The sequence below is a fragment of the Colletotrichum destructivum genome, chromosome 1 (genome assembly GCF_034447905.1).
Source record: "Colletotrichum destructivum chromosome 1, complete sequence".
In the NCBI taxonomy this organism is placed as follows: Eukaryota; Fungi; Ascomycota; class Sordariomycetes; order Glomerellales; family Glomerellaceae; genus Colletotrichum; species Colletotrichum destructivum.
In genome coordinates this window covers 512,861-540,826 of record NC_085896.1, presented here as the reverse complement: position 1 = coordinate 540,826, position 27,966 = coordinate 512,861, and the positions used below count along the sequence as shown (strand labels likewise).

Below are 27,966 nucleotides of genomic sequence, written 5' to 3'. Positions count from 1 at the left end.
AAGCTAAGAAGGCATTCCGATTCACGCATGGTCCGATTTCCAGGTTTTGAGCCAGGACTGTCAACGCCGTACGGCCGGGCTTTCGGAGTGTCCAGAAGGCCAACATATCGACATGGGCCAGTACGCATGCACTTCACCCCGGGGCACTTGGAGGTTTCGGGTCAAACAACTGCCATCTATAACAGAGCTCTGGATCTAACTTCAAACTTCCTGTAGCATCCTCGTCGTCGCCGAATCCAAGCCAACACAGCCCCCCCCCCTCCTCCTCCTCCTCCATCATCTCAACTCTCCAACGATACACCCAGCAGTAGTACCCAAACAACCGCACCCCTTCCTTAGTGAAGAGGCCGCCGTTGCCGCTGCCGGTGATATACACGAAGTTCCTGCGGAATCACTCGCGGCACCGAAACTGCAGGTGGCGAAGCGTGCCGACGGCGAGGTCAGGGTCCTCGGGCCCCACAGACCCGGCTCTGGCACTTCGGCCCAGGTACCTGGCCCGTCGGTCGAGGCAGAAGGGGACGGGGGTGAAGGTGTACGGATACGGCGATGGCGAAGTTGCGGACCGTCGTCGTCGTCGCGACACCGTCAGGGGCGGACGCGCGGGGGCGTCGTCCGTGATCTCCTCGGAGGACGAGGAGGAGACCGAGGGGGAGGGTGGGCCCAAGTCGTACGCCGTTGTGTCGCGGTGGCGGAACCGGCGATACGGAGGCGGCGGCGTGGGGTCGTAGGAGTTGAACCTCGACGATGCTGCCGGGAATTCCGGGGGCGGCGTGGACGGGGACGTCCTCCAGGAGGCTGCGCCCGTCGTGGACGGTCCGGAGGACGCGGAGCGGGAGCGGGAATCGTCGTGCTCGGTGCTGGGGAAGGTGCGCGGGTGTGCGCCACGGTCTGAGCCAGGCCGCTGCGGGCGTCTCGGAGCAAGTTGGTGGTAGACCGGCGGGCGGACTTGGAGCCAGGGTTCTCGGTGGTGGAGGCCGGGGGAACGGAAGACGAGGTGAGCATTGTCGAGGTTAAGGGGGCGGCTCCGGTGGACCAGGGGCAGGTGGTCGAAGGCCGAGAATGGGGGCACGCGGTAGACGCGTTGAGGGCGGGCGGTTATCAGCGGCGATGCCGGCGTCGATGTCGGTCCGGGAGGGAGGCGGTTGTGGGGGGGCGGGAAGGGGTTGTCTGTCGGGGAGGAGAGCTGGGGGTGGCGGTTGCGGCGGTGATTGCGCATCTTTGCGGGTTGTTCGGGGATTGGAAGTTGGGATTTTGTTTTGGTGGAAGACGATGCTTGTTGTTCGCTAGGAGCAGCAGGCACTTCTGAGCTGCTTTGAGGGAGAGGCTACTGAGAAGTTCATGGGAATGGCTTTGGAGTGGAAGGGCGACGGCTTGTTATATCACGGCTCTTCAAGGGGTGACAGTGATTCAGGGCCCTTCTGAGCAGCGTGCTTTTTACTTTTTTTGCAAACCATGAGTGAATCTCAAGCTGTCAAAATCACCTGGCAGAAGCCCCCAAGACAATCACGGCAGGTTTTCCCTTTTGCCAAACCAGTTTGCCTCGTGTAACTCCCTGGACCTGAGACTGAAGCAGGATGACTCGCTGTGCCACCACCTCCACCGTACCGCCGGTTCTCTTTCCCTCTCCCTCTCTCCCACTCACACCAGCGCTCTTCCCCTTGAGACCGTAAGTAGAATGCCGTCGGATACGTCCTCTAACGGGGGGAAGGGGTTGCACGATGGGAGACAACAAGCAGGAGCCACGACGACGAGACCATATACCAGGGCTGCAGCTGATTGCGGTCCTTCGTGGACGAGGGGAAGTATGTCACCATGTTCATCGCAGGGGCGTTGGCCGTACGAGCACTTTCTCCCACGGCAATTCCTCATTGTGCCCTCAGAAAGAAAATCTCCCTGTCATGAAGTCGTTTTGCGTTGTGTGCGTGTGTGCTTTATTTTTATATATATCTTTAATCTGACCTCAACTGGGTTATGTCGCTCTTCTTTCTCAGCAAGTCAACGTCGGGAAACAAAATGAAAGAAAAACGAGATAGAAATAGAAGAAGGAGAGAAAAAAAGGAAAACCAGCAAAGAAAAACGAGGGAACTCCCCGGCCTTGGCTCGTCTCTACTTATCAAACATCTCTATCGGGCAAAAGTTTTTCGGTTGACCGCCGCCGCGCCGCTGCCCCATCTATGTCCCTCTCTCTCTCTCTCTTTATTTCTCTCACCCCGTAACGTTTGCCTTTACGGTACCCCCCGGTTGATGCGGCATAGAGCTATTACAAGCCGTCTCTTCGGCCCCACCTGCCACCGACGCCGATGCCAGGGGCCTTGCCAACGCCGCATCCCGATCCCCACACATACACTGGCCCCCCACTCACCCGGACCCGGAAACTACCCAATGTCCACAACCGGTCTGGTCCAGGGGTGGATGACGTCAGGGCTACCTGTCATTCTCCCGTCCCGTCCCGTCCCGTCCCCGTGTTCGCGTTTCGCCAACGGGAACGTTCACATGCCGCGCTCTTCGTCGCGGGTGATTGCTGGATTCAGCGAGTTCAACGACGTCGGACGGATGGATTTTCGTCGTCATCCGAACAACACATCAGGCCCCTGTGGATTGGGTACGTGTCCAGACAGAAGCCCGCGAGCGTCTTGTCCCACGCCGAATCGGCCGAGGCCAGCCACATCGCCTCATACGATGGGCTTCCGTTTCCCTACTTTATCTCAGCATCGCATCACAGGACCTCACAATAGCAAACGTATGGCCAAAGAATCTCATCAGTGTGTGTAAGTCGTAAGTGTATGTAAGGCCTTATCAATTTCCTCAAGTATGCACAGAATAAACAATACAATTACCAAAATCGGCCGTTCCATAAAAACCACTCGTAGCTCGGCTCGGCTCCATCTGAGATGTCGAAACCATGCATGGTACGCTGTCATGATGCATATAACCATCCCTAACGCAACGCTATGCTTTCTCACTCTCCGCTGGTCTATGTCTCTCCTCTACTTTTGGCCTCGCGGCACCGTGCTCTCTGCAAACCGGATGCCTCTCCTCGTAGGCGGTACTCTCTCCCCTCCCTCGTCTTCCGAGTCGTCCCCGCCGTCGTTGGCGTTCATACCCAGTGCGGCCTCCCTACGACGCCTCTCGGCCGGGGTCTCGCCCGAATCCACGTCCTCGTCGCTCTGGTTCGAGAGAACAGCCAGCCTACGATGCCTCTCGATGGCTGTCTCCTCCTCATCCGCCTCTTCCTCTCGCGATGCTCTCGTGGCGGGCTGTGCCGCGCCAGTGTTCACTCGCTGTGGAGTGTACGACCCGGACCGCTTCTCGGCCGAGTCGCTGCCGATCCTGATGGTGGGGATATTCGCATGTTGGTCAGCTGGAGAAGGGACATCTCCCTTGGCGATCGACTTGACACGCTGGGATGCAGTCGATTGGTCCACGACCTGTCGTCGGGTTTTGTCGTCGAGCTTCTGCACTTCCCGGATAAAGTCTTCCTTGGTCATCCGCTGGCCTACTCCACCAATGGTAAACCTGATGTGTCGGTCATCCTCCTGTTGTCCTTCGGCCGCGTTCTTCTTCGGCTTTTGCGCGGCACCGGCGCTGCCGCCAAGGTAGCGTTGCCAGCCCGATTTCGGAGGAGGAGGAGGGGCATTGGCAGCACCCTCGGCGCTGGATTCACCTTCGGTCGCGCCTTGGGGCACGGGCTTCTCGGATGCCTTCAGCAGACCGCCCATACCAAGGTACTTGAGACTTTGCTGTGTGCGGCCTCCGGTTTCCTTGCCGGTCTTGGACGACGGCAGCTCGTACGTCTTGATGACTTCGCCGTCCTCGTCTTCAACAATGATCTGGGGATCAAGTCAGTAAGCAAATTCGGACAAGCATTCAAATGTGCACTCACAGTATTGCCGAACTGGAACGCTCGAGCGGGCTCATGCCGCCTGTCGGCCTTGCTCTTCTCCTTACGCTTCTCCACCTCCGACGTGTAGACATCCTCAACCTTGCGCTTGAACGAGTCTAGGGTCCAGTTGAACTTCTCACCCTGTTTCGCCTTGTCGACGGCCACTGCGGCCAGGTCGGTTTCAACCGGCAAACGGTGGTGTGCCTCGGCATCCGCAACGGCCATTGCTCTGCTCTCCGAGCGCTCAACGGTCAAGACGTCGCCGTCCTCGTTCTCCACCACCAGATTGTCTCCCTCTTCGTAGATTTGAATCTTGGACGGGGTTTCGGTTCGGCTGGAGCCTCCTTCGGGAGAGGGCGTGATCTCATCGTCGTCCTTTTCGGGATCCCTCGAGCGGCCCCTGTCGGAATCGCGCCTGGGCGGCGTGGTGCCATCACCGTCAGGGGAGGCAGGGTCCTTTTCGTTCAAGAGAGGCTCGCGTCTGGTGGGGAAGATGGCAGACTGAGAAACGGGACCGCCAGGACCGATACCGTCGTCCCACTTGTTGTTCTTCTTGCGCCGGCTGCGCGACGTCGACCGAGTGCGAGATTTCGAGCCATCCTCGTCCTTCTGGCGCCGGAGGAAGGCACCTGGGAAGCCGACGGGCGGCAGGGTGCCAGGCGGGAATTCTGGCATCTTCAGCTCTTCGCCATCGGTGTCGGAGATGGTCCGGGCCTGCGAACGAGACTGCGAGGAGATTCTCGGCAGGCGGTTCATCCAGGTGGGGCCGTCCTCGGGGGCGGTGGTGTAAGACATGGTGATTGTCAGGGTGTTGATGCGCTTTCCGAGGGTAAAGACGGCCACCGAGGAACCGTGGACAATGATGGAGGAGATGACGAGGAAAGTGACAATGGGCCAAATGACGGCGACGAGGGTCCTGTGCTCGATCTCTTCGGGCGGGGTGTCGGAAAGCGGCACGGCCGTCTCCCACTGCAACTCGGCGCGAGCCAGAATGGCGACAAAGATGGCGCCGACGCCGATGGGGCCGAAATGGCCGGCGAAGATGGCCTCGCGCCACGTCTTGATGTCCGGTATGAAGGGCTTCAGGATGAGCATGGCGGGGATGCGGCGGAACAGGATGACGAAGATGGCAATGACGACCAGACGCCAGGGGGTGATGCCCTCGGCGACCATGTTGTACTGCTCCCAGGGGATGATGGTGCCCAGGAAGACAAAGTAGGCCAGGTTGATCAACAGATCGATGACGTTGGAGACGTGGGACTCCTCGGTCCTGGAGGCGAACCAGCCGTCGTTGGAGAAGCCGACGCCGGCGGCGAAGCCGACGAGCAGGTCGTCCATACCGAGCAGACTACCGGCGCCGGCGCAAAACAGGGCGAGGACAAAGTAGAAGACCAAGAAACTCTCTCGGTCAATCAGATCGTGCTCCTCTGCGTACTTGATGCCGTGGCGGGCGATGTAGCCGACGACGAAACCGAAAATGGCGCCAAAGATGCACTCATAGAGAATCGTGTAGACGATCCAATGGAACGTGGTGGCCTTGGCGTCCATGTGTTCCTGGATCAGGTAGATTCCGAGATAGACAAAGGGGAAGGCCATGCCGTCGTTGCAGCCGGACTCGGCGGACAGCAGGTCTCGCAAGTGCTTGGGCACGCGCTTGGCGAACTTGCCCTTGCCGACGACGGACGAGGCCAGGACGGGGTCGGTGGCGGTGACACAGGCGGCAATGACCAAGCTCTCGAGCCAGGACAGCGGGTCGATCAGCCACCAGATGAACAAGCTCACAACGAGCCAGCCAATGGTCATGACGGGGATCAGCAGCAGGGTGACGGATCTCCAGTGCTTCTCCATGTAGAACTTGGGCAACTCGACACCGACGGCGAAACACTGGACGACGAGGACGATGCGGGAGAATTCGATGGTGACGAGGTCGACGTTGCCCCAGCTCTTGGGGTCGATCAGGTTCGCGGCGTGGGGGCCGAAGATGATGCCACAGATGGTAGCAACAGTGGCCTCACCGATGTACATGCGCTCCTTGATGATGGAGGAGCAGAGCATGAAAAGGGTGGTGAAGCCGCCCAGGATGATGTACACCAAGTGCGGCTTCGTGATGGAGAGATGGTCCCACGCCATGGCGGGCGTGATTTGCGGGGGGGGTAAAGGTATCTCTACGTGGGGTGTTGTGAGATTTTGTTCAGGATGGCGGTTTCGTTCAAAGGTCACGGTTCGTTCCGATCAGTCAACCGCCGGCAGCCAAAGGGTTGTCGGTAGGGCTCGAAACTCCCCAGTCGATGGATTGCGTCCCGAGAGCGAGGGTGGCTCGATGCATTCAGGGAGAAGTAAGCGTGCCGGGTGGGCAGTTGGACCTAGGGACGGATTCGGGGGGTAAGATCGAGGTCGAGGTCGAGGACGAGGTCGAGGACGGAGGTGAGATGCGGATACGAAGAGAGATGAGATCACCGTCGGGCAAGTGTTGCGCCTCGTCGTGGACGTTGCCGAGGTCTTGATGTTATCGTAGTAGTAGTGATTTGTTGTTGTTGTTGCTGTTGTTGTTTCGTTTTTGGAGAGAAGCACGGCGGCAATGGGCTTCTCCGGGAGATAAACTCTCAACAGTTTTCTGGTCTTGTCGGCGGGCCAGAAGAGTTTACGCTTGTTACACGAAGCGGGAAAAGAGCGACAGAAAGCAAGAAAAAGAAAGCTTCGGGGATCATGGAACCTAAGTATGTCGCAGGGAGGAAAAGACAGCCAAGATGTTGGCGTCCTGATAGCAGAGGATGATCCATGCAAAAAAAGCCTGGCCCCGCCTAGCGCGAGTGGATGGTGGGGGGGTCTTGCAGCGCTGTAGGCCGGGACTAGGGGGGAGGTGAGAAGGGCGCTGGAGGGGGGGGAGGTTTTCTGCTCTCCTTCCCAGCGGTTCTTCCACAGACAGCGAACGGCGCAGGGCCTTTTGCTGACGCTGACGCAGTATCTGTACCTCGGAGGTACCGGCAAGTTACTTTACTTGCCCCCAGTGACCGCCGCGGTACGTGACTTGTGCTCCGTATCGCTTGCCTTGCCTTGCCTTGCCTTGCCATGCTGTACGTCAGTTGTTCAGTTGAACTGTGCCGATGCCGATGCCGCGTCTTCTTCCTCCATCTTGGGCGCCATGACCGTGTGGACCAGTGCTTCAGTCTTCAGCCAAACGAGACGGCGAATACGGGGACGAGATGCCACTATGGAATAAGGTTGCTGCGACGTCTCTTGTGGGCATGCCAATCGCTGTCCTCGTATTAGCTCTCAAGGCAGTCTTGCATGTCGATGATTGGAATCGGAATCTTGCTAGTCCCGCCCCCAGCTATCCGAGGAAGCACATTCGAACGCGATAGGGAGCAAGCAACCTATGCCGACGACTGTGAGACACGACGCCCATTGGCACGTCTTGTTCCAATGCCATGGACCAGTTCCTATTCCCTCCCCCCCCCCCCTCCCCCCCCCCGTTGGTGTCTTGGTACACTCGAAGACTCTGCTGTGCCGGCATCAAGGAGCCATGAGAATCAAAATCAGAATCAGAATGCAATAGGCATACTGGAGCGACGAGACTGCAAACCCAACTAAGACTGAGGGCTGGCTTTGGCTTGAGAGCGTTGCTCGGGTACGGACGGTGAGGACGCCCATGTCTGCCAAGCGGCTCAAAACAAGGATGGACCCGATGTGACCGATTTTACTGCCCCCGGCCCCCCCCGACTGGCCGCGTGGTGTCGTAATCTGTCGTCGCACAGAAGGAAAGGAAAGAAAGAGAAGAAAAAAAAAATTGGCATGGGCCAGGGAAGGGAGTCACTCCTCTCGAGTCTTTGCATCCTGTGGATGATGTCGGGCGTTGGGCGTCGCTGATTGATAACAAGCCATCCATCCTACCTGCTCCCCCCCCCCCCGTTTCCATCCATGATCCATCGCACGTCGTTGAAAACCCCGGATTTCAGATCGCCCGCTGTGTACAGATACGGAGCATGTAATAAGGGTCCAACTCTTGGTGAGATGCTGCAGAAGACAAGAGACGCGAAAGGGGGAAGAAATCGGTCTTGTCGGGTTGGCAAAAGCTTGACCGGCGCGTTCTGGTGCGGTCTCTGGCGGTTCTGGCAGCTCCGGGCGGCCTTGTGCGACGTGGATTTGGGTCTCCCAAGCATTGGCGGCGTGATTTTGGCCGTCCATGGTCGTGTTTGTGTGCGGCGGCGTCGGCGGCCAAGCCATTTCGCGAGATCGCCAACTCCATTTTGCAGGCTCGGCGCCCAGAGACGAGCGGCGTCACCGTCCACTTTTTCGGCTGTCCATTGGAAGGGGGGCTTTAGTCGTCGAGTCATGGACAAGGGGGGCAATTGCGGCCTTTGGCCGGACGTGCGGATATCTCTATCTTGTCGGGGGGAAACATGGACAAAGAAAGGCAAACGTAGTCTCGTTGTGGTTGTGGTTGTGCGAGCTGAGGTTGAGGTGTGTTGGGCTGGCTGGGCGTTGGGTGAAATTTCTCGAAGACTCTCGCTCTCGCAGTGACAGTTTGGCGTTGTTTGTGTCGTTGTCCAGGGGGGTTCTGTTGATTTGGGGAGGAAGATAACGGTTCCCCGTACCTACCTAGGTACCTACGTAAGGTAAGATATTTATCTACCTTTGGTACCTGCGTACCCAAGTACCTGTGTCTCTACCTGGATAACTTTGTGTACCTAAATAGTGCCTGAGTGATCAGTTGTCGAGATACTTTCGTGGTACATATCCTTCCTCACAGACTCTAGGTAGTGGTAAGATGGACCCTGGTCTTGCTATGGGGTTTTTTTTTTCCCCTCTCTTTTTTTTCTTCGGGTGTTTTTCTTTCGTTCTTTCTTCTCTCTCTTACGCATCTCATTCTGTTCTCCGCTTCCGCCGCATCTTGTCATGGTGTGTTGCAGTCGCTTTCGCTCTCCTGCAATTGTTCGCTCTGTCCGTACTACCTACTCACCATGATGAACCCGGCTCGACTTTACCCATATACATAGCACAGCTCGGTATATCTCCATCTGTTGGCGGCTACATAAATATCACTGGCAATCAACATGAACACGCCCGGTTGCCGGGATCTATCAACTCTCGACAGTTACTATCTACTGTACTGTGCACACTCAACACAGTGAAACACGGCGCAGCCAGGACCGCCCTGGAGAGTCTTGCATTTGATTGAGTGCCCGTCCATGCCTCTCCATTAATTCCCCGTCTTTTTTTTTCTCCTTCCGTCCTCCGCTCTCCGCCAGACATGTCTTAACACACGTTCCCCGACTCCGTGCGGTGTGCCCTGCGAGATCGAATGCGTCCTCTCTCCCCGTCCTCTCCTCTCCTCTCCTCCCCTCGCCTCTTACACTTCGTCTCTTCCTCATTAGCTCCCACCTGTCTCAGCATGACACGGCCCTCACTTCGCATCGCTTGGTCCGAACATCTCATCCTCGCCATGTCCACCCTCTAGCTCTCTCTTCCTCTTTCTAGCTCTCTCTTCCTCTTTCGCACGCTCTGAAGACTGCAACCCTTCGACCCTTCCCCCCGGTTCCCCTAAACCGTTCTAATGCGCCGCTACGTCACCGAATCCCTCCTACTCCCTATTCGCCCACGGCTCAACGGCGCCAAGAGTCTAACTCAACGACCGCTCGCCGTCACCTCGTCACTCCGCATGTCCTGCCCCAAGCGAAGGCCGGATCCCATCCTTGAACGTGCCAATCCTTCCCCCGTTGTGTTGCTTTCTCCCGCGTTACCTCCAGACACTACAGATACAGAATAGTCTTCAAGAACCCCGGATGACCCTCGCATTGTGGACATTGGCGGAACTCTGTGCCTCGCCCCGAGCCCGAGTGCCCTTCGTCCTGCACTCAGCAGCATGTCACCATTCACTCACCATGCACACAGTTGACTGCCCCTCCCACAAGTCAACCGACAAGCCAAATCAAGTCTGGGCACATTGGAGCGCGTAGATGGACAGCTGACCTGCGCTGCGTGGCCATGGGCCCGCGCCGCTATTTCGGCCGTTGAACGCCTCATCGCTCCCATCACTCTTCTCTGTTTCGCACCAATCCTTCGCGGCCATAAAGAATGCCACCAACTGAGCTCGTCTGCCGCCTGCGTCCGTCCTCATCGGTCCGAAGGTGGGGCACCGCGTCGGCAGCTGGTCCCGCGGAGACCTGGAAATCTTATCCAGGCCTCGTTTCCTCCCCCCCACCTATCTGTACTTCCACAAAACAACCCCAGAAGTTGTCGCGATTTAATCCTAGCTCTGGCCCAACGAATCCAAGCTCAATTCGAGCCGCGATGTTCCATCAGCGCCGATGGTTTAGTGGTAAAATTCTCCGTTGCCATCCAGCAGCGTCGGGGAGCCGGGGGTTCGATTCCCCCTCGGCGCATTACTTTTGCTCCAGCAAGCAACCTCTTCTTATGAGAAGGGAAATCGATCAATCAATCGATCGATCGTTGCATTCTTCATTTTATTGTTTGTTGTGTTTGTCATTTTGGACGTTCAAGCTGTTTTGCTCTTTAGACTGACTAACAACTTCTCAATATGCACATCACATGTATGTATGTACCTTTATCAGATTATTTCATTTACGCATTTAAGTTTAGTTGATTCCGATTGAAAAGGCCGTAGCAATAGTGGTGACCATGGGCGAGCTCCGGAGGCCATCTATCGATCGTCTATCTGTCTTTGGGAGGCTGGATTGAACAGGCTGATTAATTCATGAATAGGACGTCCGCCCAGTCGTGGTGGGAATCCTCATTCACTACTGCCAGATGACGAGACACGGCAAAACCGTAGAGCGGCTTCTTCCCTGAACCACTCATTCACCGCGTTTGGATATGCTACAGTCACGACCATTCACCGTTCCGCCATCGAAAGCCTCGAACGGGTGAGTAACAGACTGAACCGCAAAGACGACAGGAAGGGCTTAAATAGCTGCCTCCTTTCCATCTTTGCAAAATTATTCCCACTCCTCAGACAAGAAGACCACACACACGCAGTCAGATCTCCCTCCCTCAAACCTCTCGCGACGATTTACCTGGTAAGCAACCACACATGTCCTACAGATACCCACTCTATACAAAACTAATTACCAGGCTAAACATACAGAAATACGAACACGCAAAAGCAAAAGAAGAGTCGAAGCAATCGCCAACATGGCCAGACAGACGCACTACAATGAAGCCCAAAACCGCTCCCCCGACTTCCCCTACAGCCTGCCCGGCAGCCAGGCCAGCGAGGGCAGTCAGGCCAGCCAAGACAGCCAAGACAGCCAAGACAGCCAAGACAGCACGAGCTCCGACGTTGCTGTTGTCGGCGAGGATGGATACGTCGTCTGGCAGTACACGCGCGCCGACTTTGAGGACTGGGCCGACTTCGAAATCTGGGCCAACTACTGGACGCGCCGCTGGTGCCGCTGGAAGTGCTGCCGGTGCGGCTTCATCAACCGCATGCCGCGGTCCGAGCTGACCGTGGCGCACTGTCGCAATCCCGGGCGGCCCGGCCTTGCCGGGAGCTGCCCGCGAGACGAGAGGGGGGAGACACACATGGGACCCAGCGGCTGCTGCTGCTTGATCCTCGTGCCGTGGGAGGTCATCTCGGCGGTTGTCGAATGATGAGTTGCTGCTGCTGTTGTTGTTGTTGTTTTTCTCTTCTCTTCTTCTTTTCTACTTCTTTTTCTTTCTCTTTGATTTAATGTGGCGAGGGGCCGCGGGTTGGACAAGAGTCTGTCGTGTGTTAAGACGCCGTGTGGTTGGGACACAGTAGTCTGCTTCGGGCTCTAGTGTTGGATCTTGACTGTGTTGGTCACAGAGATCCGCTTAATTTGATGTTGAGATAAAATCCCATGGTCCAAGGTGACTCCGAGTGTAGGGGCGAGACGGGAAATCTTCCTCATGCCCTACCACCGCTTCAGCTCTTTCGAGGCCTTTCTTGGTCTCTTCTGTTACCGCTCGAGTCGTCATTGAATCTCCAGTCGAAGCTGACGGTGTACGAATGAGCTAATTTACTAATGTTCGTCGAGACGAACAAGACGCATTCCAAGTTAGCCGGCTGCTGGTAACGCCGGACCTGTATGGCGTGCTGCGTTGGGCATTTCGCACGCTGAAGCTGCAGTTCGGGCTCGGGAGAGCTTTACGGGATACCGAGATCCGTATCCGCGCAAGCCGCGGTTGACGTCGCTTCTATCCGGTTCGATCCTTATCGATTCTCAACTCCCGACAGCTCTGGCCTCCTACACATCCTGTTACCAGGTCACCGGAGCCCCGAGCCGTCTTAACCGAGCCACAGGATTCGGGACCTCTCGTGGGTATATGACTGATCCACTTCGGTAAGGACGATGGATGTTGAACCAAGACGCTGATCAATGTGTCGAGCAAGTCCAGTCATTCGGCTTGACTTTGCTATGGAGCCTTTCGGTATCTGTGACACCAAGTTAGTCGCTCTTCTAAGGCCAAATAATTGGACCGGTGACTTCAATGACAGACGTCAGCAGAGAAGTCTCTTTGCAGATGGCGTACAGATAACGCCACGAAGTTCTGCGAGAACTGCGGATTCCTCTCATCTCCGGCCAAGCATCGTATCACACACCCCTCCGTTGAATACAGACCAGCTCTTCACGCAAATTGGACGAGAAAACCCCCAACTTCATTAGAATTTCTAAACCCCACGATGAACGGCATGAACCTGCAGGAGTTGGACAACAGCCTCGGCGTCGCGGACCGCGACCGCATCTGGTGCTTCTCGACGTGCTGCCAGTGCCGGACCGAGCGCAACCCGATGCCCGGGCGGGGGAACCGGATGCAGGTCTACCGGGACCGCGGCGTCCGCCCTTGCGCGCCCGACCCCGTGGGCCTTGACCACCACCTCAGGCCGTGCCAGTGGTGCGTCATATGGGTGTTGCGGTGGCTGCTGCTGGTACTGATGTGGGGGTTCGCGGGGGATGAACCATGAAGGGGGGGAAAGATTCGTGGGGTTGTTGAGACTCTTTCGTTAGTTTCCGAGGCCAAGTTTGCGGTGTGGGACGAGTTAGCACAGTATACTGTGATATTGATGGTGCTTTGGTCTGCAACTCTCAGTAAATCAGTAAATTGCACCGTATCTCATGCCGTATCAGCGGGCCAACGCGGAAGAATAATCATTGATGCATTGAAGTGAACGGTGTGGCGGGAGAGAAACCTCTCACAAGTGACTCATGAATTTGGCGATGAAGGATGAGTACACCAGTCCTTGAGACGGTAAAAAGCCAGGGTTGGAATTGCCTCTCAGCCTCCGCTCCATCCACTCTCTCTCTCAGCCTCGGAAGAACCTGAAGCTTCCGTCGGTGTGGAAGCCAGGGGAACAGATGGCCGAACCCGCCGCCCATCTGGGTGCGAGAAGACATCGGAGCGGGACAGCGGGATGCAAATGATTCTCGGAGGTTTTTTTATTAGGAAAAAAAAACCCCCCCCCCCAAAAACTGCTTGCGAGCGCCACGTACCCGGAAGCCCTCCCGGCCCCTCCGCCGTGTCCTCTTTCGAAGACCGCCGGGCCCGAACCACCCCCGATCCGATCCGGCCCCGGCTCCATGTTCCGGGCCACACCAAGCTCATCAATCACGATTCCAAGCGTCACGCTTACAGGGTACATGCCCAAGCGACACATGACGTGTAACGCCCGTATGGAACACAACACCCTTCAAACCAAGGTGATTCGACGAACCAGACGAACCCCCAACCTTCGGCTCGCCCCAAGGCCGACCTTGCCCCCATCAGCCTTGGCCGATCACTCGATCCGACACTCCCTTTAAACACCGTTCTTCTGAGCATGGCACCCCGGCTACATGAACCGCGATGACTGGTCGAGCGGCCGCACCCGCAGAAAGGATGCTCTCGGTTCATGCGCGCAGGCCGGGATCTGCTCGGCTGCGCGGCGGCCCGGACCCGGGATCACGCTGGCGGGGACATCCTTGCACGGAGGGGGGGGTTCTTACATGTCTGACGTGGGAGACCTCGAGTTGGCGGCGCCATTCACATTTGATTGTTCGTCCACCTCAGAGGGCTTCAAAAGAAGTGTCGGATTGTCATTCATAAGCGCGGTTCCAGACATAATCATTATGCACTTGTAACCGAGAGAGAGGGCCAAGTAACAAGTAAGATTAATGCCGTATCCCCCGACTTCTTCTTCCATAGTTAGCCGTCTAAATGTGCTCAAGCCATGCTAAATGGTATCTAGTGTTACAGGTTCCATGTCCCAATGAAGGTCTTGAGCAGTGGAGAATCATAATCCACGCAATGGTCGTGAGTAGCGCTCCCCCTCCGTCCGTGATACCTTCATTCCTCCCTCGTTAAGATCCTATTAACCCGCCAGCGCCTTTTGTGACATCCCCCCCCCTCCCCCCCAATCTTGCCCTTGAGATAAGGGAAATTCGTAATCGTACACATTAGTTATTGATGTGATCCTCTGGATAGCGCTGTGCTTTGCTTCCCCGGTATCATCTCATCCCCATCCACAATATCTCATCAACCAATCACAAGAAGCCCGAAAAGATGATAGCAAGGGCCGGCAGCCCCCATTCAAAAGCGCCTCCGGTCGTTCGGCCCTGTGCCCCATTCTGCAGCAAAGCGTCTAGGGGGTTGACGGGAGGCTTCGTCGATGTGGTCTGAGGTGTTGCTTGGGTTTCAGTCGTGACCGTAGAAGTGACTATGGTGGTGGGAGGTGGGGGCGGCGGCGGCGGCGGTACTGGATTGGAGACGGGCGGCACGGCCGTAGTCGGTGGGGGTAGCGGTGGAGGAGGAGAAGACTGAACTGGAGGTGGCAGTACCGGTGCCGACGTCGTAGATGGCGGAGGCGGAGGTGGGAGGACAGTAGTCGTAGCCGGCGGTGAAGGTGGAAGGATGGTAGTGGTAGCCGGTGGTGGTGGGGGTGGTGGAGGAGGCTTGACGGCGCTGGTCGACGGCAGGATGAACACTGTTGTGGTGCTGGGCCTGACGGTCTGCACTGGTGACGACGTCGGTTGGTTGGTGGCACCACAGAGCAAGGTGACGAGATTTCCGGCGAGCGCCTGGCCGAGGATCGTGTTGGCCTGGACTTGAACCGCCTGGCAGGCATCTTGAAGGGTGCTTTGCATGCGTGCCAGCCCACTCGTACACGTGGTCGAGCATGTTCTCGTGCTGGCAAAGTCGGTGGCCTCGCATCCCTGGATAGGATTGTTGTATGCCAACAAGCAGCCCAGCGGCACAGAAATCTCGGCGATCAGCTGGAAGTTAGACAGACTGAGCGCCGTGCTTCCGACGCTGATAGTGGTCGCCGTGGCCGCCGAGACGAAGAACACGAGCTGGACCAAGTGCCGACGGGGGTATTGGACTATTGACTTCTTCATGTCCGGGAGTAGTTGCTGGTTGAATTCAACTGAGATGTCGTCGTCCTCGGGCGTGGCCGCCGTTGGGAATCGTGGCTGGTGGGAGTCTCGTTCAGGTCGCCGAAAATGCTGATCAAAGTTATCGTCGTTTATTCGTAGGGGACGTTTCGTGGCGCAAGGTCGAATCGTCGAAAGTGCAGTGACCAAGCGGGCCAGGAATATGGTAGACGAAGAAACTGACAGACCAGGATTGAGCCGGGAGGCGCTTGACTTTTGGGGGGGCGGAATGACAGCAGCGTGACAGTCGAGCTTGTCGAGTTACGCGGGCGACTAGGGGCAGCGAAGAACAAAAGAGCTTAAGGGTCGAAACGTCTCGAGTGTCAGAGTGACAGAGGATGCCGAAGAGGAGGAGGAGTGACGGTAAGATCGGCTTAAAGAACTGCGTCAATGCGGGTCGCAGGGCCTACAGGGTCCAGAGCTTGGCCTGGACAATTGTGTGCCGCGTACTTGTAATGGTATACGCTGGCAAGACAGGGACGAACGAAGATGAGCCTGATGGGCAGGGAGCAAACGGAAAGGCCGTTTGTAAAAGGGAGGGGGGTCCGAAGGGACGAAGGGAAGGCGGATGTTCCGAAAAAGACGTAAGGTTGGGGTAGGTAGCAGACGAAAGATGAGATGAAGACGACAGGAGAGAGAGGAGGGGGTTCGGGAGCTTGGTTCTCCGCGTGGCTCTCGCACGCAGAGTGACCGGACGGGTGGTGTTTGTCCGAAAGTCAACGGGGAAGTCAGAGTGAGAGTGAGAGAGAGAGAGTTCCTTCACCAACACTGATGCTGTTGGTGTTGTCGACGATGGCACTGACTGTTGGTGGTGTACGTGTTGTGTGTATGTGTGTATGTATGTGTCGGTGACACCAGACGACGGGCAATTGCGTTTGGTGTCGGGCGTCGGTCCGGCTGGAGGCAGAAGGAGCCCGAGCGAGTGAACGTAACTTCTTGAGAGAGTAAGGGTAAAGAGTGACTTGGGACACAAGGAGGTTGCGATCAAACGGCGCTCGCCGCTCTCTCTCTGTGGAGGCAAAAACGGGGGGGGGGGGGGGGGGGGGGGGGGGAGGGTCACCGATCTGAGGTTTCCCGGGGTTCATGAAACGGGAGTTGCTGCCGGCCGCAGGTCAATGACACCCCAAACACGTCTGCTGTGACTGTTTGGTTTTTGGCTATGGCCTTTTCGCCTTTCGGGTCAGACAGGAAAGACAAGAACGAGTCTCCTGAAGGGCGGCTCGGGGGGGTATTAGTAGACGGAGGGAGAAGGGGAGAAGGATGGAAGAGAGGAGCAGAGAGGAAAGTGATGACGGGTTTGGTTAAGAGCAAAAGAAACGGAAAGGGAAAAGAAAAAGAAAAAGAGGCAGCAGAAGACACTTGTGCTTCCTTCTGCCTCTTCTCGACGACGACGTCAGCCAGACCACCATCATCCATCCATCCGTCCATCCAGAGATAGACACTTCCCTTTCCCTCAATTCGGTAGCACATCTCCAATCAGATCGCTCCCCGTCCTCCTCAGCCAACGGAATAACACCACCGTGCTGGGTGGGCATGGGTGGTATGGTTGTATGTCATCGTGTCTGATAGGCCCCCTCGACCGTCGAAGCCATCGGACCGAGGCGTCTAGACACCAACCCACTCTGGTCCGGGGGTTTGGTGGTCCCCTGGGACTCGGACTGGTCAGAACAGACAGGCGGGATGCCGGGAGAGAGACCCCCTTTCCCAGGAAAGCGCCGTGGTGACTTTGCGTGAAAAGCAGGGGGCGGGAGGGAGAAAGGGACCTCGTCGGTCCTACCTCTCGTCCAAGGGCAAAGGCAGAGGCAGAGAGGTAGAGAGGCAGAGGCAGAGGCAGTGACAGTGGCAGAGGCAGCAAGCAGGGCCAGTAGGTGAAGACGGAGAAGGAGAAAACGAAACACTTTTGGCGTTTGAGGTGACGGTGCAGGCGGCCCCCTTGTGGGTCTGTGACCGCTGATTGGGTGCATGTGGCACGGGGGGATGGGTCGGAGGCGTTCGTAGTGCTTTGGGGCCATTTGGCGCCTGTCATTCGCCGCCCTCCTGGCTTCTCACTCTCACTCTCACTCTTACTCTCACTCCCACTCTCACCATCACTCCAACTCGCAGTTCATCCAATCACTCACTCACTTCCTCATTCTCCATCTCACCTACTTACAAGAGTCTAGCGATGGTAACAGGATCACCAGATCCGTAGCCTCCTTCGTATCGACACATCGACTGGCGCTGGCCGATCGGTTTTCAAACCAAGCTAGCTGCCACCACCCAGGACATTCTTCACCTAGGATCGGATCCAGGAATTATAGATGCACCTGCACGAGGCAGGACTTTGTCGCCTTGGACTACCTTGATTAGTGCATAACGAGGCGGAAAGCTCACTCGCATATTTCTCCCAACGGCCGAAAAAGGTCAAAAAGGACCAGGTGCCGTGTGGAACCCGTCCACGCCGAGTCGAAAAGCCGACCTGTGGTCTCGGGATGCCCTCAGCCCAAGGACCACCGACTTTCGTACCACATAGGGCTAGCTGATCTTTGGAAATACAACAACATAAAACAGACATCAGACTCGGCGAACATGCCCTTGATCGGGAACTGAGCAGCCATCATCCGAAGGGCCTCCGGGGAGTGGGGGGGGGGAGGGGGGGCATACGGACTCCGGAAGGATGGAGGATGGCCGGCGCCCCACCGACGCTTCCGATACTTGCGCCTCCCACCCAACCCCTACCGAGTTTGTTTTCTAGAATCCTGTGTGAGGATTCTCGTCTCGCCTCAGCCAGGCTTGTTGTGAGCTCAAAAAAAATGCATGGCCTTCGTGCGGATGGCAGCCTCTCGGCTTCTGACCAAACAGCTAACGACACTTCAACATCCGCTCTTCCGAGTCCATACAGCTTGACTGACCAGTGCAGTACACACGTGGTAAAGAGGCTCCATCACGCAGAGATATACAGCCGCGCAGTCCATCTAAATACCCAAACGCCGTGTCAATGAATGTACGAGGCTGCTATGGCCCGCCTGCTAAACAAAATATAATACCTGGTATCGCCGAAACCCAATGCTGAGACCCGACCCCTGCAAAGCTCTAGTCAAAAACCGCTCGACACGCCAATCAATCGTACACAGTAAAAGCAAACGCCAACCCGTCACGCCTTAGCCTGACCGTTGGCAGGCTTCTCCCCCTCGTTGTCCGGAGCCGCGCCGTCCTCGCCCTGTGCCGAATCGTCGCCGTGCGGGTATAGCGGTTTGTTGGGGTCGTAGCCAACCGACTTGATGATCCCGAGGCCCTTGGTTCTGCCTTCTCGGAACAGCAACCTGTCGCCTGGAGCGAGGTACTCGGGTCGCTGCACGAACCGGAACGCTACCGTCGCCCTGTCGCCAGTCCGGATGTACGGACGATCGACGTCGATTATCGCGCATGTCTGCGAGACCGGTCCGACGTGCAACATGGCCTGGTACTTGGTCTTGATGGTGGTGGCATGAGAGAGGATCAATACTGAAGACAGATTTAGCTTTCGGGCCACTATGCCAGTACATAACACACACGGGTGACTCACCTTCAGCAATGAACTCTCTGTGCACCTTGGGAGCCGGCTGTCCTTCGAGCTTGGGCAGGACAACCATGCCCTTTCGGACGTCCTTGCGACGGACCTTCTTCAGGGCGAAAGATGCCGACTGCCCCGCAGATGCAGCTGGCACCCCCAGTCGCTTGCGCTCGATCGAACGGATGCTGGTGGTCGTGAACTGCCCTAACGAGTCCGGTCCGATGAGGACGTTGTCTCCAGCGTGGATAACGCCAGACTTGATGATTCCCGAGACGACAGTGCCGACGAACGGGACCGAGAAGGTGTCGTTGACGTGGAACTCAAAGGGGGCGTCCGAGTCGTAGCGTCCGTGGTGCGGCAGGATGTTCAGAAACGTCCGGACCAGGTCGAGGTTCTCGCCCGTGACGTTGGAGACCTGGAACACGGGACATATCCTCTGGCTGACAAACTGGGTGGCCGTGTTGATGCACTCCTCGCGGTCCTTGATGAAGATGGGGATCTTGCGCGCCCCTGGGCTCTTGAGAATCTTTGTGATCTGGCTGATGGTCTGCTCGAGGATCTGCGGCGGACATATGTCAATCTTGGTGATGACGACCATGACGGGCACGTTGAGGGCCAGCGCGATGCCCAGGTGCTCCTTGCTCATGCCGATCAAACCGTTGTTCGCTGCCACCATCAGCAGGCAGTAGTTGGGGCTGCTGGAGAGCAACCCGAATACCGTCGTCCGCAAGTACTTTTCGTGGCCTGCCAAGTCCGTAAAGGTGATGACTTTGGCGCTGCGCTTTCCGATCTCCTCCCACGACAGTTTCCCTGGGCGCACGTTAGTTGACTGCTCTCTTTCGATGAATAAGTCAGACGGTGCATCGCTTACTCCCAGGGGTCTCGGAGGTAACGACCTCTCCAACAGTATCGAACCCCAATATCTCCATGCCGACGGAGCTGGTTCTGCCCGTCTCAATCTCGTGCTTGTGTCGGAAGAGATTAACCCGCGCCCGTCCTCTACCATCGTCGAGGTCACCTTTCACCAGAACGCCCAGAAGAGAGCTCTTGCCTGCGTCGACTGTGAGGGATAGTTGTTAGTCTGGGCCGCGGGAGTCTGCAACGAGGAGCAGGCTTGTGAGATACGGGAGGAACATACCATTGCCCACAACAGCTATCCGGGTCTCAATGACATCCTCCACGGTCGCCGGAGCCTGTCGGATCAAGATTTTGCCAGTGCAGTGGTTGTCCTTGCCGGGTTTCGCGCTTGACGCATCCATATCGCCGTCGACGTTCTTTGTGATGAGGGTCTGGCAGTCAGCGCGTATCCTTTTGGCCGCGTCCTTCAGCCGTGTGTATGCATCGTTCCACTGGCTGAGAGTGAGCCCCATCGACTCGCCGTTGCTCTCGAAGCCGAGCTCAAAGATGGCCTCTCCATGGCCCTCGAGTATCCTCTCCTGGACAACCCCCTCCAACTGCTGAAGCGTGCCGCCGTCGGTACCCAACAGAAGGTCTTTCAACCGAACGCCCGAGGTGGCCTCGGCCAGGTCGAGGTTGTCGAAGAGCTCGTCAAGCTCGGCATGCTGGTGCTCGGGGGCGGCAGCGGGGATCTTGGAGATGTCGGCCGGCTTGGAGCTTGGGTACCGTAGTGCCTGCTGCTTCTCGACATAATCGGCAAAGTCGCTCAGGGCCTAGGACAGAATGCGTCAGTGATTGGGATGTTGCCGTGCAAGGATGGGCGCTTGTCCAGGAAAAAGATGGAAGAGGGGATCCATACAGCCTCGCCCTTGCGCTTCTCGTGCGGTAACGACTTTATGGTCTTGCTCGTCATATCGGGTGAGCGTTTAGGTTCGTATCCTGATAATCATTGATGCAGGTCGGAGCGGGCAGGAAGCGGGACGGAGAGGGTGGATGGAGAAAGATGTCGCTGAAGACTATGGTGTCTGGTGCCGCGAGGTGCCGGTTTATATATATATAGATATATGGATGGGAGGGTAGAATGCGTCTCGCAAGCAAATTTGGCGCTGCGACGGTTTGGAGAGAAAAGAGTCATAGATTGACTCGAGCGGCGAAGTGAAGTGACTACCTGTGGTAGATAGACGGTACCTCGGTAGGTAGGTAGGTGTGTAGGCAGTTAGTACGGTACCGTGGTACCTCCCGTCAGTCCACTCCGTCAGTGACAGTCGAGGCCACATTCCTTCCCCACCACTGTGACAGAATGCGCCGCCGCTTTAATAAGTCTCGGTCTACAGGAGGGAGTAGACGCGCGGGCCTAGGTGTGTGGAATGCAGGTCGTTGATGCTCCTATGTGGGATTTTTGTAAGACTGATAAATGTATTATGTGTAAATCAACTCTATCGATGTTTCTGCTTTCTACGAAACACCCGCTGTACAGCACGGTGTAATCTCCGCCCGTCTGTCTTGCAGATTATCTTCAGTGGTCATGCTCTAAAGCAGCAATGCCGTAAACAGTCATGAGTAACTCGGTGGGGCTTATCGATAAGAGCTGTCGCACGGACCAGATCAGTCCCCGGATTCTGCGCTGGTGAATCGCGGCGGAACGAGCTTCCATTGCCAGCCTTTAGGCCCCGCCATCCATATCTGCAGCTCGACAAAACTACCCTACCTACGGATAGGCACCTGGCGGGCCATTTCAAGGAAGTGAGCAGAATCGATGCATTGTAGGGTCCTGCTGGGTGACTCAAGCAGTGGATCATTTGTCCGTTGTCTTAACTGTGGCTTAGCCAAGCTTACTGCGCCTCTGGAGGGACGTTGTGATGTGCTGGGTATCCCATCACCGTCAGAAGCCCTGGGAGTCACAACGGAGCAAGGCGTCCACCAATGGAACTTCAAGTTAAGGCGGAGCCGGCGTTTGGTTGAGCTTGTGTATGCTCTGTTGATTGGAATCTCTATTTGAACGGTAAACAACATCAAAGATTGAGTGACCCCTGATCCATGGTTGATGCGCCAAGTTTCCTCTCAGTCGTCGCTCCTGGGAATGCATTGCTCCTTGGCCTAACACCCTCCAAGGCCATATCGAAGCAGCACCAATGCTGCACACGTCCTGGGCGGTCAATGAGGCCTCGCAATAGGGGTATATGGAAGCAAGGCCGCGTTGACGTCCACGACGATGTGGTAGGGTCCGCACATGTCTCGGTTCCCGCCGAAACCCCAACCGTGCTTGAACCCGACACATGCTACTACCGCCTGTCGAATCTCGAGCGTTCCGAGCTCATCTCATTCTTGCTTCATGGGTGATGCGAGAAGGTGCGGTAATCCCGCGTTGACTATGACGATGTGTGAGGGGAGATGAGCACCACGCTGTCGCCTGCAAGACTGTCAGCTCCGTGCACGTCTAGGGTGCTGTAGAAAAGGCCTACCTCGAACAAACAACATCTCCGACTTTCTGCTGATAGTCTGTAACCTCGTGTCAGCTTGTGATGACCGAGCTAGACGGAGCCAGGCCTCTCTCTCTTTCTCTCCCTCTCTCTCTCACCTTTACGTCTTCGTCCTCTTCATCCTCATCCACGACGTAAATCGTCTCCTCCACCTCTCCTAGAACCAGGTTGCAATGACTGTCGTATGCCTGCCAAACAACGTCAGAAAGTCCCAAATAACCCCCAAGTAAACACGGGCGGTACTCACATGGAGCCTGCCCTTGAGTTCCCGGTCGCCTCTGAGCTTGACAAAAACCACCTCATCGAGTAGGAGCTTGACGAGGTCGAGGGGTTCCTGAACGTGAGTCGTGTCTTCGCCGACGTCTGCCATGATGAGAAAAGATGAATGTCGGGTCGATGAGTGAGATGGAACAAGGGGGGGGGGGGGGGGGGGGGGGGGTCGGTCGTGTGATGGTAGGTACGGGGAGGGCGCGATTCTCGATGAAGACACAGCAAGTCAACTGGGATGGCCGTGAACAGTGGTGGGTCCAGGCACACATCAGAATTGTGCAGTTTGCACCCACTGGCTTCTCTCGCACGTCATTGGCCGGGCCATCTTCGGAGGCGGCAAGACAGATATTCCGTACATCGGCCCACACTTTGAAAGGAGCGTGCCACGGCACACCGGAAAGTGGACCAGAACGGGTCTTGCCCCGGGTTAGGCGTGGAGCTTCCCGCCCTGGCTAGGATGGCACGGTTGGGAAAGGAAGGGAGCTGGAGCTGGGGAGGAAGGGGCCGAAGGGGACAGGGTCCAAAAGCAGACACTTGCAGTGCAGTACGTACTACAGGACCTCTGTTTGGGGCCGAGAGGAGGCAGGGAGGAAGGAGAAGGAGGGGGAGACGGCAGAAGAGGAGTTGGAGAAGCTGTTGGGGCTATTGTCATTGGCAGCGAGGAGGAGGAAGAGAAGGAGGAGGTGGCGCAATGACAGCAGGCTAGGTGTAGCCAACTACCTACAGCAAGGTACCTTACCTATCTCCTCTTCTCTGTCTTCCTCCAACGACTTTGTTTTTCTTACCTACATACGCACACTTTCTCACGGCTGCGCCTTCGCCTCTGGCCTCCTCCTTCTCCTCCTCCTCCTCCTTCTCCTCACTGGACATGACCCGAGAATATCCCATTCTTCCATCATGATACCTGCTGTCGAGGCCATTGGCGCTCGACAGCTGCTTCCGCTCCCTCTTTGCTCCCTTCCTCGCGGTACCCCCTCACGAGTTTTGTCGGCTCGGATGCGAAGAGTCCCTCAACAATATCGCCTTTGGTCCACGGCAGCCCCTGCAAGAAGACCATCCGCCCTCCGAACCCAGCCGGGTCTCTCGACGAGAGCACTCTCCCAATCCCACTACCTCGAAGCCGCAATTGCGCCCGTGAAGGAGAAGTATGCCGAGTCTCCCGGGGTCCACCTTGCGCATGTGCTCAAGGCGGTCCAGTCGCAGGATACAAACACCATCTTGAGAGGCGTTGTTGCACTGGCACGCCATCCACAGCCGATCGAGGTTGCCGAAGCATTGCAAAAGCTTTCACCCACTGCATTTTCCGAGATTGTGCGGTCTCTGGATCCTTCCCGAGTCGGACCCAGAAGCGACGCAACCCACGGTCTGCGCATCCAGAGTGGCCTTGGCCAGTTCAGCTCTGTCGCGTCCGTTGCAGACCAATACGGTATTCGAAAGATCTACAGGAACGCCTTCAACGCATTGCGCTCCCTGTTTGACCTGCGGTCCTACCAAGGCAATGACCCCTCGCGAGCAGACTACGTCGTTCTTTTGCGATGCGCCGGAGCTGCTTCTGATTTTGAGGCGGCCAAGGGAATCTGGCACGGGGAATTGAAGGGCGACGTCGTTGGCAATCCCAGAGACGGGTTGGTCTTTGCCGAGTACTTCAAAACCCGGTTCCTCACGGACCCGACCTACACCCAGAATGATCTGGCTAGGTTCCGGTTACGCCCGCGCAACATGGCCAGACGCAGGAAGGGATTCGCTGAAACCCGACTGCTTTGGCCACTCGAGAAATTGCGGTTGAGTATTGCTTCACACAAGCGAGACAGCTTCGGCCGCGCTCGCTGGCTGCCGACCCACGACATGCACCGTCTTCTTAGTCTGCCCGCACCCGTGAGACGACTCCGACGCTATATCCAGAGAGAGCGAAAGGTGGTGGACGAGGAGTTTTACTGCGCGTATCTTTTGGCAAGTGCGCGTGCGGGCTCATTCCGGGATATGATCGGACTTCTCTGGCGGACATGGAAGATCAAGATCACGGACTTGCAGGATCATCGAGCAGCACAAATCGTCGGTGGCGTTCAGAGGAGAAACTTGAACCCATTACTGCAGCCGACGGAGCGCCTGATCCACGCCATCGTGCAATCGTTCGGATGTAGCGGTCACGTTATTCTTGCTCGAAAGCTAATTGTGTACATCTCTCAGCGATGGCAAATCCCGATACCGCAAAGCTCCTGGTCCTCGCTCCTCGAATGGACTTATATCCTGTCTTCTGCACCCGCCAACAGGGAATGGAGAATAATGGGCGACAACAACAGGATGATCCGTGCGGATGAGGTGCTTTCGTTGTGGGACACCATGCGGGGCGAGCCTTTCCTGGCGGACGTCGGCCTTCACGAAACAGATATCTACGTCAAATCGTTGATCAGTGCCGGAAGGCTCGACGAGTCTTGGGAAGCCATAAAGCACCGCCGTGCCGAGTACGATTCGCTGTGTGAAGAGGTCGAGGAAGCGTTGTTCGAATCGCTTTACCCTTCGCCTCCGCCGAGCTCTATTGCTCGCCATCTACGTCTCAAGACCAGGAAGCACATGATGTGGTACACCATCCAGCGCTGGTGCCAGCAGTGGCTTCGCCGGACAAGCAAAAGGTTGCGACACCGGCCACATCTCTCCCCCCAGATCATCCCTCACTTCGTCGGCGACTTCTACCGCTTCCTGCCGGATCCGATTACCTACACTACGAACGGGGGGACCGTGAGGATCGCAAACACGGAGACGAACCAGAAGACCAGGTGGGTGAAGCGTCTCGTCCCTGGTGCGCCAACGCAACGACTGGCCCCGGACCCGAGCCGTGTGAAGTACGCCAACTCTGATGGCGCGACTAAGCCCGAGGACCTGGTCCCCGTGATGACCCTGTCGGGCGAGCCGGCGTACGAGAGCATGCCGATTACCATTCGACACGCCACAAGGAGGATGGTCCGCCAACGGCGACAGTTGAGGTTCGGAGAGGACGAACGGTTTCTACGCAGTGGGAAGGCCATGGTGCAGAACGACTCAAGGGAGGAGGAATTGGGCATGAACATGGACACGGCCACGGCCACGACCGAGACCAACATCAAGGAGCTGGACAAGAAAGCGGTTCTGAAGGCCCTTGTATGGTAACTTGGGTGGCATTGTACGCCGAACGGGGTTATGTAATGGCTGCGGAGACGCCATTGTGTGTTCTGTACATAAAATAAACACTACCCACGGATGTAGAAGAGGACAGAGAACAAGTATATACCATGCATGCGGCTATGTAGTGCCCTTCGTGCTGTGCTCGCAACGCTGATGAATGTGTACCGAGAGTGTATGCCATCTTACTGACTTGAAACAAGCACATGGGGTTAAAAACCCATGAATAAAACGCCTGCATATGATGAAGAAGGGAGGGGAAGAATGAGTGCGAGATGCTAGATAGGTGGTATGCGGGCTTTTCTTTTGATTTGTTTTTTTTAGTCTCCCGGTTCGTTCTCCGTTTTTTTTGGACTGTTGGCATTGCGGCGCAAGTCAGGCCTTTGCGTTCCCGTCCTCGGCCTCGACCTTTTCCAGCCGCAGATCGTTGAGTACCATGTATCTGCTCAACGCGATCCAGCCGTACCGGAACCAAACCATCTGGCTCTTGTGCGCCGTCGTCATGGCGCTCCACGCCGTCGCCCAGCCGCCGTGAGAGCCCAGCTCGCTGAGGAACACGAGGGCGGTCGGGTGGTAGTTGTCGTTCTCGTCCTCGTCCCCGTACTCGCTGTCATCGTCGTCATCATCATGGTCTTTCTTCGGCTTCTTGGGCGGCTTTGGAGGGTTGCTGCCGGCCGTGGTGACCCAGGAGAACAGCGTGGGTATCGCGTCGAGAAAATTGCTGTACTTGCGGGCAACGGAAACCGAGGTCAGGGTGTACAGGTCGACGGGGGAGGGCCAGCGCGGGTCGGCGGAGAGGGCGGCGATGAAGGCGCGGGCGCCGTGATACAGCGAGATGTGGTTCGGGTGGGAGGAGACGCCGAGCGAGTCGAAGGTGATGAGGACGTCAATGTTGGCGTCAGGTTCCTCGCCGGCAGCGCGCTGCCGTGCAAGCTGCGGGGCGAAGGCGCGGCCGAGGAGGGAGGCGATCTTGGTCTTGTCCCAGACGTTGGTCATGGAGTCTTGGAAGTCGCTGAAGGTGAGGGGCGGGGCGGTCAGTAGGTTGGTTGACTTGGTGATCGTACGGGAAGGGGTGTTTGCTCACGGGCTTTCAATGACGAAGACGTCTTGCTCTTGCTGCAGACCGAGCTTCATACCACTCTTGACCAGTTCTTTCTTACGAGTCTCGCCCAGACCATCGGCGTCACCTACACAAGTGCGCCACTCGTCAGCCATTGCGCCGCATTGCCCCTCCAGCAGCTCTCCCCGGGTCTCCTCCTACCTGAGCTCAAACACAAGATCTTGACGTGGTTGCCGGTCTCAGGCTTGGTAAGGGCCAGGACGGTCGGTGCAAAGAACATGGCCTCATCGTCCGGGTGCGCAATTAGGAGACATATTCTTTTATCCTCCAGGGTCGGCAGGCGCGGCGTGAGCAGCGGAACCAAGTATATGTATAGTGCCGGTGCGAGGGCCACCAGCAGAGCGCCAATGAAAGCACTCCAGCCCATTGTCGATTCCCGGTCGCGCGAGTCTACTCTCCCGGCTCTTATAGTTCGCAGGTTCGGTTCGAAAACGAGTAAGGTAAAGCTTCAGGTTCCCCAAGGAGGGGTCGTCTTCGAGAGAGGGGGAAGTGTCGTGGATGCGGTGTGGCGCGTGTTGGCGGGCCGCAGCTCGTTGCAAGGATTGAACGTTGAAGACGGCCACGAAGGACGCGGAGCGAATAGAGTATATTCTTCAAAGGTGGTTAATCGCACTAGATGCAAGGCAACAGGCACGAGGCAGCCGTCATCGCCGGAGGGCGAGAGAAAGAGAGAGAGAGTGGAAAGAGTCAGAGAGGGCGTGGAAGGATTGAGATGCCACCTGGCGATTTGGGGACTTTGGACCCTGGTCCAATATCGGAGTAGTATCTTCTAGCGTAGGTAGTGTATCCGTAGGGTGGTTCAGCGGTGGTGATGGTCAATGTCAACGGTGGTTTGGGTGGGTGACAACAGCGGGAGGCGATCGGCTGGGAAATTAGATATGCTTCGCAACCCGGACGGTTCTCATCCTGGGGATCTTTTATTTGCCTCTGCCTCCTCGTCTGTTGCGTCACGGAGCGGGCAGCAGTCGGTGTGCGTGTGTGTGCGGGTGTGTGCGGGCGTGTGTCGCACCCGTTTTCCGTTTCCCTCTTGAAAATGCAGGCGGTGACAGATCGCGGAACGGGGTCCTTGGCCGCACTCAACCCGCCTGGCGGGGCGAGCGACGCCCGGTGATTGGCGAGAATGGTGCCTACGTGCTGCCTATGTCATGCGCCGGGCAGGGGTCCGTAGGTCACTGGATCGATGTCTTGCAGGGGCCGGAGCTCTAATTTTTGGGCAAAGAGCTGAGAGCGCATGGCGG

General features: G+C 56.9%; 9 protein-coding genes across 9 annotated transcripts; 3 read left to right on the top strand and 6 right to left on the bottom strand.

Annotated features, from left to right (window-relative positions):
- Window positions 1-336: 336 nt before the first annotated feature.
- Window positions 337-1,473, bottom strand: CDEST_00164 (uncharacterized protein). The gene has a single exon (XM_062916323.1). The coding sequence runs from the start codon at window positions 1,214-1,216 to the stop codon at window positions 392-394; it is 825 nt and encodes a 274-aa protein (XP_062772374.1). The 5' UTR covers window positions 1,217-1,473; the 3' UTR covers window positions 337-391.
- Window positions 1,474-2,772: 1,299 nt separating this feature from the next.
- Window positions 2,773-6,587, bottom strand: CDEST_00163 (uncharacterized protein). The gene is made up of 2 exons (XM_062916322.1): window positions 3,884-6,587; window positions 2,773-3,830 (listed from the first exon to the last, which is right to left on the bottom strand). Exons 1-2 carry the CDS (start codon window positions 6,011-6,013, stop codon window positions 2,988-2,990), a joined length of 2,973 nt encoding a protein of 990 aa, XP_062772373.1. The 5' UTR covers window positions 6,014-6,587; the 3' UTR covers window positions 2,773-2,987.
- Window positions 6,588-8,651: 2,064 nt separating this feature from the next.
- Window positions 8,652-10,183, top strand: CDEST_00162 (uncharacterized protein; the record flags this gene model as incomplete). The annotated part of the gene is made up of 2 exons (XM_062916321.1): window positions 8,652-8,990; window positions 9,362-10,183. The coding sequence occupies 2 exons, from the start codon at window positions 8,652-8,654 to the stop codon at window positions 9,578-9,580; spliced, it is 558 nt and encodes a 185-aa protein (XP_062772372.1). The 3' UTR covers window positions 9,581-10,183.
- An 85-nt stretch (window positions 10,184-10,268) lies between these two features.
- On the top strand, window positions 10,269-11,666 carry CDEST_00161 (uncharacterized protein). Its single transcript, XM_062916320.1, has 2 exons — window positions 10,269-10,920; window positions 10,989-11,666. The coding sequence occupies exon 2, from the start codon at window positions 11,036-11,038 to the stop codon at window positions 11,492-11,494; it is 459 nt and encodes a 152-aa protein (XP_062772371.1). The 5' UTR covers window positions 10,269-10,920; window positions 10,989-11,035; the 3' UTR covers window positions 11,495-11,666.
- Window positions 11,667-14,376: 2,710 nt separating this feature from the next.
- Window positions 14,377-15,420, bottom strand: CDEST_00160 (uncharacterized protein). The gene has a single exon (XM_062916319.1). It carries the CDS (start codon window positions 15,235-15,237, stop codon window positions 14,386-14,388), a length of 852 nt encoding a protein of 283 aa, XP_062772370.1. The 5' UTR covers window positions 15,238-15,420; the 3' UTR covers window positions 14,377-14,385.
- A 2,688-nt stretch (window positions 15,421-18,108) lies between these two features.
- CDEST_00159 (Putative translation protein, beta-barrel domain superfamily) lies at window positions 18,109-20,886 on the bottom strand. Its single transcript, XM_062916318.1, has 5 exons — window positions 20,562-20,886; window positions 19,944-20,475; window positions 19,677-19,865; window positions 18,818-19,615; window positions 18,109-18,756 (listed from the first exon to the last, which is right to left on the bottom strand). Exons 1-5 carry the CDS (start codon window positions 20,613-20,615, stop codon window positions 18,407-18,409), a joined length of 1,923 nt encoding a protein of 640 aa, XP_062772369.1. The 5' UTR covers window positions 20,616-20,886; the 3' UTR covers window positions 18,109-18,406.
- Window positions 20,887-21,653: 767 nt separating this feature from the next.
- CDEST_00158 (Putative U6 snRNA-associated Sm-like protein Lsm3) lies at window positions 21,654-23,190 on the bottom strand. The gene is made up of 4 exons (XM_062916317.1): window positions 22,430-23,190; window positions 22,281-22,370; window positions 22,165-22,201; window positions 21,654-22,112 (listed from the first exon to the last, which is right to left on the bottom strand). The coding sequence occupies exons 1-4, from the start codon at window positions 22,550-22,552 to the stop codon at window positions 22,072-22,074; spliced, it is 291 nt and encodes a 96-aa protein (XP_062772368.1). The 5' UTR covers window positions 22,553-23,190; the 3' UTR covers window positions 21,654-22,071.
- On the bottom strand, window positions 22,935-27,707 carry CDEST_00156 (Putative deacetylase LmbE-like domain superfamily). Its single transcript, XM_062916315.1, has 3 exons — window positions 26,870-27,707; window positions 26,693-26,795; window positions 22,935-26,620 (listed from the first exon to the last, which is right to left on the bottom strand). The coding sequence occupies exons 1-3, from the start codon at window positions 27,093-27,095 to the stop codon at window positions 25,984-25,986; spliced, it is 966 nt and encodes a 321-aa protein (XP_062772366.1). The 5' UTR covers window positions 27,096-27,707; the 3' UTR covers window positions 22,935-25,983.
- Window positions 23,192-25,597, top strand: CDEST_00157 (Putative ATPase expression protein 2). Its single transcript, XM_062916316.1, has one exon. It carries the CDS (start codon window positions 23,350-23,352, stop codon window positions 25,594-25,596), a length of 2,247 nt encoding a protein of 748 aa, XP_062772367.1. The 5' UTR covers window positions 23,192-23,349; the 3' UTR covers window position 25,597.
- Window positions 27,708-27,966: the final 259 nt, after the last annotated feature.

What these genes read in the sequence shown, in the direction of transcription:
- CDEST_00164 (XM_062916323.1), bottom strand. Translation starts at nt 1,216, where the DNA reads ATGCGCAATCACCGCCGCAACCGCCACCCCCAGCTCTCCTCCCCGACA.
- CDEST_00163 (XM_062916322.1), bottom strand. Translation starts at nt 6,013, where the DNA reads ATGGCGTGGGACCATCTCTCCATCACGAAGCCGCACTTGGTGTACATC. An exon ending in CGTTCCAGTTCGGCAATACT is followed by an intron (nt 3,831 to 3,883) that starts GTGAGTGCACAT and finishes CTTGATCCCCAG; the next exon opens with ATCATTGTTGAAGACGAGGA.
- CDEST_00161 (XM_062916320.1), top strand. Translation starts at nt 11,036, where the DNA reads ATGGCCAGACAGACGCACTACAATGAAGCCCAAAACCGCTCCCCCGAC.
- CDEST_00160 (XM_062916319.1), bottom strand. Translation starts at nt 15,237, where the DNA reads ATGAAGAAGTCAATAGTCCAATACCCCCGTCGGCACTTGGTCCAGCTC.
- CDEST_00159 (XM_062916318.1), bottom strand. Translation starts at nt 20,615, where the DNA reads ATGACGAGCAAGACCATAAAGTCGTTACCGCACGAGAAGCGCAAGGGC. An exon ending in TACCTCCGAGACCCCTGGGA is followed by an intron (nt 19,616 to 19,676) that starts GTAAGCGATGCA and finishes ACGTGCGCCCAG; the next exon opens with GGAAACTGTCGTGGGAGGAG. An exon ending in CAGAGAGTTCATTGCTGAAG is followed by an intron (nt 18,757 to 18,817) that starts GTGAGTCACCCG and finishes ATCTGTCTTCAG; the next exon opens with TATTGATCCTCTCTCATGCC.
- CDEST_00158 (XM_062916317.1), bottom strand. Translation starts at nt 22,552, where the DNA reads ATGGCAGACGTCGGCGAAGACACGACTCACGTTCAGGAACCCCTCGAC. An exon ending in AAGAGGACGAAGACGTAAAG is followed by an intron (nt 22,202 to 22,280) that starts GTGAGAGAGAGA and finishes ACGAGGTTACAG; the next exon opens with ACTATCAGCAGAAAGTCGGA. An exon ending in GGAGATGTTGTTTGTTCGAG is followed by an intron (nt 22,113 to 22,164) that starts GTAGGCCTTTTC and finishes ACAGTCTTGCAG; the next exon opens with GCGACAGCGTGGTGCTCATC.
- CDEST_00157 (XM_062916316.1), top strand. Translation starts at nt 23,350, where the DNA reads ATGATACCTGCTGTCGAGGCCATTGGCGCTCGACAGCTGCTTCCGCTC.
- CDEST_00156 (XM_062916315.1), bottom strand. Translation starts at nt 27,095, where the DNA reads ATGGGCTGGAGTGCTTTCATTGGCGCTCTGCTGGTGGCCCTCGCACCG. An exon ending in GATCTTGTGTTTGAGCTCAG is followed by an intron (nt 26,796 to 26,869) that starts GTAGGAGGAGAC and finishes GCACTTGTGTAG; the next exon opens with GTGACGCCGATGGTCTGGGC. An exon ending in GTCTTCGTCATTGAAAGCCC is followed by an intron (nt 26,621 to 26,692) that starts GTGAGCAAACAC and finishes CCTCACCTTCAG; the next exon opens with CGACTTCCAAGACTCCATGA.